The sequence below is a fragment of the Crocodylus porosus genome, unplaced genomic scaffold (genome assembly GCF_001723895.1).
Source record: "Crocodylus porosus isolate Cpor-Errol unplaced genomic scaffold, CroPor_comp1, whole genome shotgun sequence".
Lineage (NCBI taxonomy): Eukaryota > Metazoa > Chordata > Crocodylia > Crocodylidae > Crocodylus > Crocodylus porosus.
In genome coordinates, this window is record NW_017728947.1 from 90,549,675 (window position 1) to 90,561,631 (window position 11,957).

General features: G+C 41.3%; 1 protein-coding gene across 2 annotated transcripts in view; it reads right to left on the reverse strand.

Moving 5' to 3' along the window:
• Positions 1-7,158: 7,158 nt before the first annotated feature.
• PRIMA1 (proline rich membrane anchor 1) overlaps positions 7,159-11,957 on the reverse strand; it is an 84,464-nt gene continuing 79,665 nt past the window's right edge. For both annotated transcript variants that reach the window (XM_019552447.1, XM_019552448.1), the window contains exon 5: positions 7,159-9,839. In XM_019552447.1, coding sequence (XP_019407992.1) covers positions 9,740-9,839 — 100 coding nt within the window. In that variant the 3' untranslated portion in view covers positions 7,159-9,739. The remainder of the gene's footprint in view (positions 9,840-11,957) is intronic.

Below are 11,957 nucleotides of genomic sequence, written 5' to 3' on the forward strand. Positions count from 1 at the left end.
CTCTGCTTCCCTCCAGCCACTGCTGGAGGGAAGGCAGAGCTCATCCTAGTGCCCCCAACTTCTAGCCTGAGCCACTGGAGGCCTGCATTTCTGGAATCAAAAGTGAATGTCTATTCACTTGCTTCTCTGTTCAATCTATGCATGTTAGACTAACCTGCAAAGATTGAATTGATTCCGGCTTTTGCTTTTTGAATGTCTGTACTTAGCCAGGGTATTCAGGGTATGTCTGATATTGTTCTTTGGTGTTGTATGTGAGGGTTTCAAGTAGGGGTGTGTGAAGTAGGTAGTATTTGATTCAGATCTGGCCCAATTCAGGTGACAGTGATTCAATTCGTTGATATGGATCAGTGTCCCAATTTGATTCAGCTGAATCTGAATCAGAAAATTTGATTCTGATTCAGAGAATCAGCGATTCTGCCATCGACACAGCTTTATATGTTTTTCTACGTATGTCAAGGTACCAGGCATGGTTCATGAATGCTGTGATGGTGGGACAGATGGAGTATCCCACAGGAGCATGAGGGGGTCTCCCATATGCTCGGCGGTAGACGCGGAAGAGGACCAGAAGACCTTCTGGTCCTCCTCTGGGTTGGCCACCAAGCATGTGGAGGATCCCCTCCCCATGCCCCCCGTCTTGGTGATCAGCCATGGGGGGAACCTGGGTGCCCCTCCCCCGACCGAGGAGGCACCAGTTGCTGAGCCAGGGGGTGAGGGGTCTCCCGTGTGCTCCGCGGAGGAACTGGCAGTGGACTGGAAATATTTCTGATTTATTTCTGGGTCTGCTGCCAAGCAGACAGGCGATCCCCCCGTGCTCCAGTGGGACATTCCATCTGCCCCAGCATCTCAGCGTTCACAAGCTGTGCCTGGTACCTTGAGGTATGTAGAAACAACATATAAAGCTGTGTCTATGGCCATATCATCAAATCTCTCTGAATCTCTCCAAATTGAATTGGAGGCTTTCAATTTGATTTGGAGAGATTAATGAGTCTACTCATTCAATTCAGATTCGGAGATTCGGCCGCCGAATCGGGCCATATCTCCTCCGAATCGAATCAGCCACCTAAGCTTCACACAGTCCTAGTTTCAAGTGACATTTCTGGGGACTCCTTTGGGTAATGATCACCTGTAAACTCAGGGAACTGGATTTGATAGCCCAGAAGACCCCTCCTAGTCCTATGTGCCTGTGATTTCCTGAAGGAAGGAAACAAACTGTGGAGAGAAAGCACTGAGTGGGTTGAAGCAGTGAGGTGAGGAAAGCTAGAACAATGAGAGAGAGAGGCTACAGAGTAAATGGACACAAGCCAAAATGGCACAGGGAGACAGCTGGAAAAGGAGTATGCATAGGGGTAGGATGGTGTGCAGCATTGACGGATGAAAAAGTATGTGTTCAGAGCTAGAATCAGACAGCATTATGCCTAGAATATTCTTTTTTATTGGCCCCCTTGATATCAATGGTAGTTTTGCTATCAACTCCGCTGGGGGCAGGATTTCACCCAGAAATGTTAAATAACGAGAAACTTTTTGGCTGACATCTTGGGTCATCCAGCAAAATCCCAATCACTAGAAAGGAAGTAGGATTTCCCATTTGTTAACTTGAAAGATAAGCTGTAGATATGCTAGCTACCAAGAAAGGAAAGAAAGGCCAAGATCCAGAAAACAAACAGAAGGATTAGTAACAAGCAATCATAAAATGGTTGCTGGAAAGACAGAAAGCACATAGCATGCTGTGCACAAAAATCCAGAGGGTTCAACACATTTTTGGAATAATTCTGGACATCAACAAAGTATTGGTTGCCTATACTGGTTACTGGGAAGGCAACTTTCCAGCCACATTTTTTGATTCAGGAGCATCTTCAGTCCTGGAAAAATCCTATCTCTGACATACCTTTTCCCTATGAAACATGGATTTATTCACTGTGACTGATCAGGGCCAGCAAATGTAAGCTCAACTGCTGTAAATAAAAAAGAAGTGGTCACAATGCCAACTAGCTCTTGAATTGCAGTTGCTCCAGTAAGTACTTGAAAGTCGGAGTTACCAAATCACTGAGCCTTAGAAGTTACTGTACAATACAACATGGAACAAGTGAAATTTGGTCTAAATTTTTCATGACAAAAAAGAAAACTTCACCATTTTACCAGAGGTCAGAGTTAGGATCTCTGTTTTAATTCATTTGTTATGCAGGCAAATTGACTTCACTATGTCATGTTTATGGAACATGTGAAAAACACTGGTAAATATGGCACATGGTCTCACTACAGCTGGTGCAAAAACTTCTCTAACACTATTTGGACATTTGTTTTCATTTAGGAAGCCCTGGTGCAAAATTCCTGCTGCAACCACTGTTGGTATTTTGGTAGCTCTTAAGTACAACACTCTGCGTTGTGCCCGTGTGCTTAAAGAAAGACACAAACTGAAACTCAAATATGTAAGCTTGCAGGGGGATGCAGCTTTTAAAAAACCTTTTTGCCCTGTGAGATACAGTATATGGCAGTATAATTATTGCAGCAACTCATTCAATTACAAGCTGAAAATTTTGCATCAACTGTTCACTATGTTTGTTCAGCAGGGAGAGCTCATTCAATTGGAAAATAAAATCACTTTCAAAGAGCTGGGGAAAGCTATTAAACAGTGTGAATTATCAGGGTGTTAGATTTAAGCACTACCCAGTTCTGCATTAGTATCTCCTTTCCAGAGTTAAGACTGCACTAAATTTAAAAAACAAAGCCCTTTCATTAGAATGTCCAAAAAAGTGGCCAATTTTGTGAAGGGTAAAGAAAGGACTCTGGTGAGCAGCCATTTTATTAGGCAAGTTATAGAAACTTGACAATTCTGCAGGATGCAACAAGAAAGTGTTTTGAAGCTTCTGGGACAGCTGTAGCAGCATAATCATTTGGTTTTTTCATACATTTATTTTTCACCTCTTTTTTGTTCCCATTACTGTGCATCCTGAAGCTTTAGGGTGTGTGTAGATGAAATGGGAGCCCTAAATTGAAGCAGTGGGTTTTAAAAAACACAGCTTCAATTTAGGACTGATTAAACCCCCATGTTGTGCACACACCCCGCTGACTTACTTGCCTCTCCAGTGGGGAGGAGAGAGCGAGCTGCTGGCAGGCAGAGTGGTCCCTGGGCTGTGGGGAGGGCTGGTGTTTCTCTCTGAAGCAGCAGTGCCCCCTCCCAGGTGGCACCCACCCACAAGCACCCGGCTCGGATGGTCCTGTGGGAAACAGCAGCTGTGGAGGGAAGCAACAGGCAGGTAGCAGGCAGGCTTCAGTGGGGGATGGGAAAAGATCAGGCTTTACTTGGGCAGAGCCTGCTTTCCTGGGCTGCTGCCAGGCTGCCTGCAGGGCTCCCTGCAGAGCTGTGGAGCTACACGGAGCCTGATGCTTCGTGCCACGCCTGTAGGGGTAGCAAACTAAAACTCCTTGAAGGAGTTTTAGTTTGCTGCACCCCAAGTCGTTTAAGGCACATTACATTGCTGAATTTCCTGCAGTGGCTGGAATTAATGTGCAATAAACCACTGAGGCATGCAAACAGACACCATCAAAGCAGTGCAAAAGCACTTAGCCTGCTTTAAAGTGTCGTGCACACACATCTCTCATTTTGTACACACGGCCTTACAGTGCAATTTAGAATATGTTCATTTGAAAGGTGGGATCCAATACAGAGACTGGGTGATTGGTTCATCATTAACACAAGAAAGGCAAGGTAGCTAATAATGGATATAGCCACAGTTGATAAGCAGTGGAGAACATAATGCAACTGGAATCCAGTTGCACATAGAAGTAGGCGACAGCCACATATATTTTGACACTATAAAGTACAGTATTATTTTGAAAGAAATATAGTACAACCTCATTTTAATGAACCCGCAGGGGATCAGGAGAAGAGCTCATGAAAAGAGGGTGTTTGCTATAACAGGGTTAGTCAATCTGTTGCATCATAATCATGGAAGAAAAATGTTCCTGCTGTTGGAATTATTAAAAGTGGAGTGGTCATAATGAGGTTGTACAGCGAACTTAATACAGGCAGTCTTAGAAAAGTACATGAAAAGTGCTTAGTTTGTTTTGCCTTTCAGTATTTCCCATGAATACATATCTATATTCTTAGCTACAGAGATGACAAGACACAGGAAACTTTTTACAAGTACATTTTTATTTAAAATAAAAATTAATTATGGTGCCTTTTTAAAATAGGGTACTGCACAATCTGTATATGCAACACAGTTTTTGGTACAGAATATACTTATTGAGCAATATCCTTAAATGCTAAATATACATTAATGGCTTGTTTAAGAAACATGACAACATTAATTCTGATATTTTTCTCTTTAGTCATTTAACCACTGATACAGATTTTCCTATAAACAAGATTTGTTTTCATCTGTACATGTGGTACACAGTCAAGAAGGCAGATCTTAGAATATTTACATTCATGCATTAGTTTTAACACACTATCTTTGAGTTTAAAATCATATATTGTGTTTGTACAGATGCAGGAAGTATTGTGAATGGATGCATATATATGTATAATTATACCAGTCCCCAGTCTCCACTGTTTTGTGACATGTGCAGTCTTTTACACCTGGAAAAACTGAATGCAAATTAGGTGTAAAATGCTATCACGTTAGAACAATTTATATTCCCTTGGCACGGTGTAAACAAGAACACCAACGCGGTGGAGAATTAGGGCTATGTATGCATATATATGTATGCTTCTATCTGAAACTTACGCTGTCTTTTCTTTTAAAGTCTGTTTTTGCAGGTACTATGGAAGGTCTGGAATCCACACCGGCCATGTGTTTGTGGTGGGCCCGAGGCAGGAGGTTCTGAGTATCTCTAGCAAAGTGGTGAGCTCCTTCAACTGTCTTTAACTTCACCAAGTCTTGAAGGAGTTCAGCACTTTACAGGATTAGGTTCTTTAAAGTGCTGGTCTCAGATACAGGACTTCAGATTGCAAACATTTCTTTAATTAAAATGAGTGTTTAAAGAAAATTCAGCTAATTCTCTGTCTTCAAACTTAACAAAACATTTGCATGCTTCACCTGTATATCTGACTGTGATTAAGGGGTAGAGCTGTGGTTTCTAAATAAAGTCCTACTCCAATAACAGAACTAGGTACATCTAAAAAAAAACTAACTGAAGCCCCAAATTTAGTAGGTCAGTCAGTTTGAGTTCAATACAGACAAGTCATTTTCTATCTGTTAAGGAGTCAGAGGTGTTCTGGGTGGCAGTAGCGGCATCTTCCATTTTGTGCCCCCTCTAAGTCAATGCCCTGCTCGCCCACTTCTAATTATGCTACTGTGAGCATCTGTCCAATTAGGTGCACTGAGCTATTACAGGGCCTTTCAACATCTTACCATAAGGGAGGATAGAAATAAACTTTAAGTGCATCTATATATGTGCTGGATGTCAGCTCCAATGCATGCTAATTAGCATGCATCAGAGCAGACTCAATTAACTGAGTTTGCACAGTCTCCGTGTCATGTGCATTCACCATCCCTGTGCTTCAAAATGGTTGGGGAGGGGAGGGATGGGGGGAGGGATGGGTAGTGGTGGATGTGTTTTATGTTGAACATTCGTTGAACACTAAATAAGCTTTAGCTAAAGCACCCCCACTGCCATTTTGAAGCATGGGATGCTGAATACACATGATGCTGTGGGCACTTTAATTAGAGTACCTCCCAAGAGCAGTTCTAATTAAAGGACCCCCAACCTGGAGCACATATAAACATGTTCCTAAATGCCTCTAGACCTCTATTATGAATTGCCAGTTCTTGCGCTAAGGGATCATTATGCCAGTGAAGCCTTTATTCAGCACAATTGGTATATTTTCTTTGTATTATTTCCTTTGCATTTATTTAAATGTATAATAAGTGTTGCAAATAACCTGGAAAGCCTTAAACAAAACCCTGAGCCACATCAGAAAGCTTCAGAAATAATCCCCCAAAGCACAACCTCATTGGTCTGTCTTTTCTAAAGACTGAAATCTGCTTCTTTATCCAGTACACCTCTCACTTTAAATTTTGGTGCAATGAATTAACCAGAATTTTCAGAGTAATGGCTCTTTGGTAAAGGAGAGAAAAGTTCTTCATAGTTTCATAGTTGCTAGGGTCAGGAGGGTCCTGAACAGATCATCTAGCCTGACCCCCTGCCACAGGCAGGAATGAGTGCTGGGTTCACAAGACCCCAGACAGGTGATCATCCAACCTCCTCTTGAATTTGCCCAAGGTAGGCGTGAGGACCACTTCCCTGGGAAGTTGGTTCCAGATTTTGGCCACCCTAACTGTAAAAAATTTCTTTCTGATCTCTAACTTAAACCTATTCTCCATCAGCTTATTACCATTGTTCCTCGTCACCCCAGGTGGTGCTGGGGGGAAAAGGGCTCTACCTATTTGCTGTTGATCTCACCTGATGAGTTTGTAGGCAGCCACCAGGTCCCCCCTCAGCCTCCTCTTGCTGAGGCTGAACAGGTTCAAGTCCCACAGTCTCTCCTTATAGGGCCTGTCCTGCTTTCCTATCACCAAGCGTGGCCCTCCTCTGAACCCTCTCCAGGCTGGCCACGTCCTTTTTAAAGTGCGGCGCCCAGTACTGGATGCAGTACTCCAACTGCGGCCTGACCAAAGTCACATAGAGGAGGAGTATCACCTCTCTGGACCAGCTTGAGATGCATCTTTGGATGCATGACAAGGTATGGCTGGCCTTGCTGGCTGCGGTCTGGCATTGGCAGCTCGTGGATTTGGCCAATGGATCAGAGAAGAATCTGGAGTGCCATTACCTTTTTAAATGTTGGGACTGCATATTCAGCAAGAATATCCAGATGAAAATTAATAAAGCTTCACATGCCTAAGCACACTTATTCCATAGGAATTCAATGTATCCTCAGATCCAAACTTTCTCGTTATACCACTGACACTTTGCTCTTCATTTGTAGAGCTAAACCTGCTGCCATAAGGAATGTAAGTCTTGTTTTCCTTCTTACATAGATGGGGAAACTGAGGCACAGAGTAACAAAATGATTCATCAAAAGTCACCCAGGAGGCCAGTAGCAAAACTGGGAATAAAACCATTGTTGCAAGAATCCCATCTCCAGTGTTCATTGAAACATGCTGCCTACCCAGTGTTCACTGCTGAAGCTTTACGTTTCACTCTGTTTATAGCTTATATAAGGGTTGGATTCTCTTCCCATTGAGGACAATATGATTTTTGCTAGTGACATCAGTGAGAGTGAGGCTGAGCCCCATGACCTTTCCTTAGACATCTTACAAAAACAGACACATTTTGATGGACTTAATGATCTGCAAAACCTTTTGTGACCTTGGCCTTACAGAACATCCCTTTAAAGCTTTGCTAGGAGATAAAGAAAATCAAGGACCAGTAATCCTGAGCCTGAATCATGCTAAACCTATCTGGATTTCTATTGTATAGTCTCAGTTCAGCATGCAACCAGTCTCAAACAATGGCACAATTATACAGAAAAAAGAAAAACCTGAAGGAAATGCACCAAAAATAAATGTATGGCTTAAAAAAACCCTTAGAAAGATATTTAAAATGTTTTTATGGTAGTATTTTGGCAATATGTGCCTCAGGCAATGAACATTTGGGATACAAGATTTACAGAGTAAATTAAATTATTGTTGATCCCACCTGCATCTAAAAACATATCACTGTATTTTGTGCAAACATACATTATAAATACTGCAGTGAGATACATGATCATACTCTTGGGGTGAAGGGTTCTTTACTCCCTTTCACATATGTTTAAAAATTTGCTCCATCTCAAAAACATCTTGATTTTTAAAAAATAATATTCACGTAGCTAAATTTCTACATAGGGGTATACAGGCTAAAAAGCTAAATAAATAACTCCTTAGATTCCTTCACAAAAGTATATAGCAGCACTGTTTTGTCAGTGAGAGGATACAGATATTTACCTATCCCCTATCTGTTCATCGGGTAATAGAAAACCAAATATGGGTCTGAGCAAAAACTGCTGATCTGAATGTCTCAAACTGTATGGGGGGAAAGAGCTTCAGAGTCCGAATATTACAGCTTCTCCTTATCTGTAATGGCCCAAATGTTGAACACCAGATCTCGAAAAACCACATGCTCTGGAGAGGATTCAAAATTCAGATGCACATTTTGCTGCTCAGACACATCTTCATATAATATTTAAGTATCAGTGTATTTCAGTACTGAAATACTCAAATGCCAAGGTGCAGTCATTTATGCAGTGAGGCTGCAATGGCTTGCTTGAGTTGCTCAAAGACAGAGAGACGGAGTATTATTGAAGTCTGACAGAAAGACAACAAGCCAGAGTGCGGTTCATATTTTTTTCACTGAATTGCATTTTCAGCACAGTGATAAATGGAGACTTACAGAATGAATGTGTGACAGAAACGAAAATGTTAAACATCCTACTTCAGGAAGGCAGGGCACTGTAGATTAAACATTGGCCTTTATTCTAGGGGATTACTGACTGAGTCTAACCTGAGATCCTAAGTGAAATGAGTTCGGTGGATTCAGCTTTGCTTCAAGTTGTCTGCAATCCACATCACAAAAAGACACATCACAAAGCTATCACATATAATTTGGCACAGTTGGCAGTCTCTGCTCAGGAAAGGCAGAGAACTGAGCTAACATGGGCACATCGATTTAACAGTCCCTGGTAAATGGCTCTCTATGTCAGGTCTATGAAGTCCTTAGTGGGACAACTTGGAAACTTAACACCTTGACACCCTTTTTTCCTCCTCTTGCCCAGCAGCTAATCAGAGGATAAGGAGGGCTTCAGTTTCCACTGCTGCTAGTCCTTTTATCACAACTGAGCCCATATATTCACTCCAAAATGTAAACAAAATCTTTTCTAAAGGGATTCTCTGACAGATCTGTGTGGTGCAAATACAGTAAATGTGCAGAACTTCACAGAGGACAAGAGATCTAGAACTTTTTGTAAAGCTAAGAAATAAAAGCTATGCAGTAAAAAAAGAGGCTGATTATGAAATAACAGTGTTCAAAGCACCTTTTAAATATTACCTCTATCTTTCATTAGCAATGCTAATCGCTAATGATCCTACTTGGATTTCTTTTGCCTGAAAAGTCTTCAGCCATGGAAATTGCATAGTCACCAGACTGCAGATTTATTTCCTGGGTTAATTCACAAGTTCATGCAGTTTTTGGTTGCTTGGTGGATTAACAAACCCCTTTTTCCCTTTTTCATAACAAAATAATAATTGTTATTAAAGCATACAAAGCTGGGAGCTTGTAAATGAAAATGCTGTGCAAGCCAGAGAAGCATGCAGGTGGTGACTTCCACTCTCTGAACCTCAGACCCATTTATAATAAGTTGCTGCCACTCTGGCAGATCACCTTCACATCAAAGGATTCTACTTAAGCAGCTCTTTGTGGACAGTCAATCAAAAATAAAGAGGAAAAAAAAGAAGAGGAGGAACCTGGAGGCATCGTGATGTTGCTTTCAACAGCTGCAGCATGCAATGATTATGCCTTTGTGAGGTCTTTTCTCTGGATAGCCCTGATTGGCAAGTTTATCCTCCCTTTGACAATCAGCAAGTCTGAAGAGCAGTCTCCTTTTCTTCTCTGAATAACTGATGCGTGCACTATATCTGAAATGAAGTCCTTGGCCACAGAGCGCCTTTCATTTCCTTATTTCACCCACCTTGCATACTTGCGCGTGTGCTTTGAAAGTTTAACTCCTCCAGCATTGTGGGGGGGTGGGTCTCAAAGATTATACAACTGCATTATTATCAACTGTTTTGTTGTTTTGGGAGGAGGTCATTGCATATTCAGCTCGATTTGTTCCATTCTCTTCTTTTCTCAGTGGTTTCCTTGGGTGATCATGGGATAGGTGATAAATGGAGGGAGGAGAGGAGAAGAAAGCAGAGAAATAAACATCTACATTACCAACATGGACTGAAAACAAGGACATTTCATAAATGTCCTAGGTTCACAATTCAAAAGTTGTTCTGGACATCAAAACATGTCCTTGTTTTTTAACTTTTTCTGGACAAAGATCAAAACAACAGTTGGTTTTCCCCAGCCTCTTGCTGTCCCTACAACATCGTGATTAAGTTAATAATATTACATTATACTCTGTTTTTTCAGTGATAGCCAGTATGAATGAATTTGGATTAGATGGAAGGATTATGGTGGGGGAAAGGGATGGTGGGGAAAACAAGCTTTAGCCAAAGACCAGGTTCTTCAAGGGCTGGGGCAATGCAAGCTTCCTTATGCCACCTACACCCTTGTGCTTCAGACCTGAGCTGGAGTGAGTGCATGTAAAGTACCTGGTTCGGTTTCCATGTCTGCGTAGTCCTTGGACTCCGTACTGAGAGTACCAAGTAGTGCAAACTGTGATAATGAAGACATCTGTCCGCTAAGGACTGAATTGAGCTCGCCAACACATATAAAAAAAATAATTAAGAGTCATTGTAATGTAACAACCAGAACCAGTGACTTGGGGGTGAGAAGTTGTCTTTGTTACACTGTGCCCAGTCTCAGGCCAACAGTTGAATCTCCTCCCCCACTTTTCAAGTCACCGTGTCACCACCAGGTACCACAACTCTGGTGGACATGCAGTTCCAGAAATGTGCAGCAGGCTTAGAAAACTCTACCAAGTACTACAGCAGCCACCCTACAAAAGTATGGTGTTTGTTCAACATTTTAAAGGGTCCCTGAGGAAAGAGACACCAGTATAAATGTCATAGCTGAATGCTTCCTCTTATGTCAAATAAATATTGTCATGGTTTCCTATCTCTCCCATGAATTCTCTCCTTACAGTGTACCCTTCATATAAACATGAATGTAAAAGTAATGTCAAGTTTGACATGTTGGTTTACATACAGATTGTAGCCTCTAGCATAAGGCATTTCTACTCATTTCCTATAGCCAAAAATAATAGCGAGGATAAGCAAGCATAAACCACCATTAAAGTCTCTGGTGTTGTTTTTAAGTAGTTTAGGAAATCAACTTCTTCCCCCTCCCCCTTCCCAAAATAAATTCTAACAATTCAAGACATTCAATATGACAGAGTTGCATCCGCAGGAAAAGTGATATTAGTTGGAGGGTTTACGGTATCCAATTACATGAAGGCAAACTTGTTCCAGTCAGGACACCCATCTACTAAACTTCTTTCTTCACAACATCTTGAATTTTCCAGCTGCTAGAAGTTAAGCTTGTTAATCTAAGTTCTAATAGTGGTTCTAATAGTTAGTGAATTAGAGCGGTCCTGGAAGAGAAGACCACAGGGCTTTGTTGAGTACTTTGTTACTTATGTAACTAATATTACATGCTACAAATGTAATATTTACCTCTGGCTGTGTACTTAATTACATTACAACTCATCCAATTCATCTGCTACTCTTCTGACTACAGAAACAAAGACCTTGATAGTGACAGGCCTTTTCTCTCTTCCCCTTCTTTGATATAGAAGAACAATGTGGTAAATAAGTATTTTTAAAAACCTCTCCATTGGTTCCCTAAATTACTTTTTTTTTCCTTTTTAGAATGTGAAGTTTGGTTCAAAGGTTAACAGAAAATGAGAAAAGTTTGACCATCTCTATTTTCTATTTTTTCTGTTACACGTCTTCTCTTTCTCTCACTCTTTTATTCATCTTATATTCAGTTCTATTTTCTCTCTTTCTGCTCCTCTCTTTCTTCTATGCTTCATTACAAGTCCTCTCCCCTCACTTTTCTCCACCATTTCTTCCCCCTATTTATCATTCTGGTTTTTGTATTACTCTTATTTCAGTCTGTTTCCCCCTATTTCTTTCTCCTGATCCTTTCCCCCATTTCTCTCTTTATTCCCATATTGTTGCTTTTGCTCATTTCCCTAATAGCACATGCTCCCAAATCCCTCTGCTCAAAGCAGGACCATCTATGTTAAGGAGCAATATACATCAACCCTCATCAAGACAGAATCAAAGGATGAGGAAGTAGAAGGACTG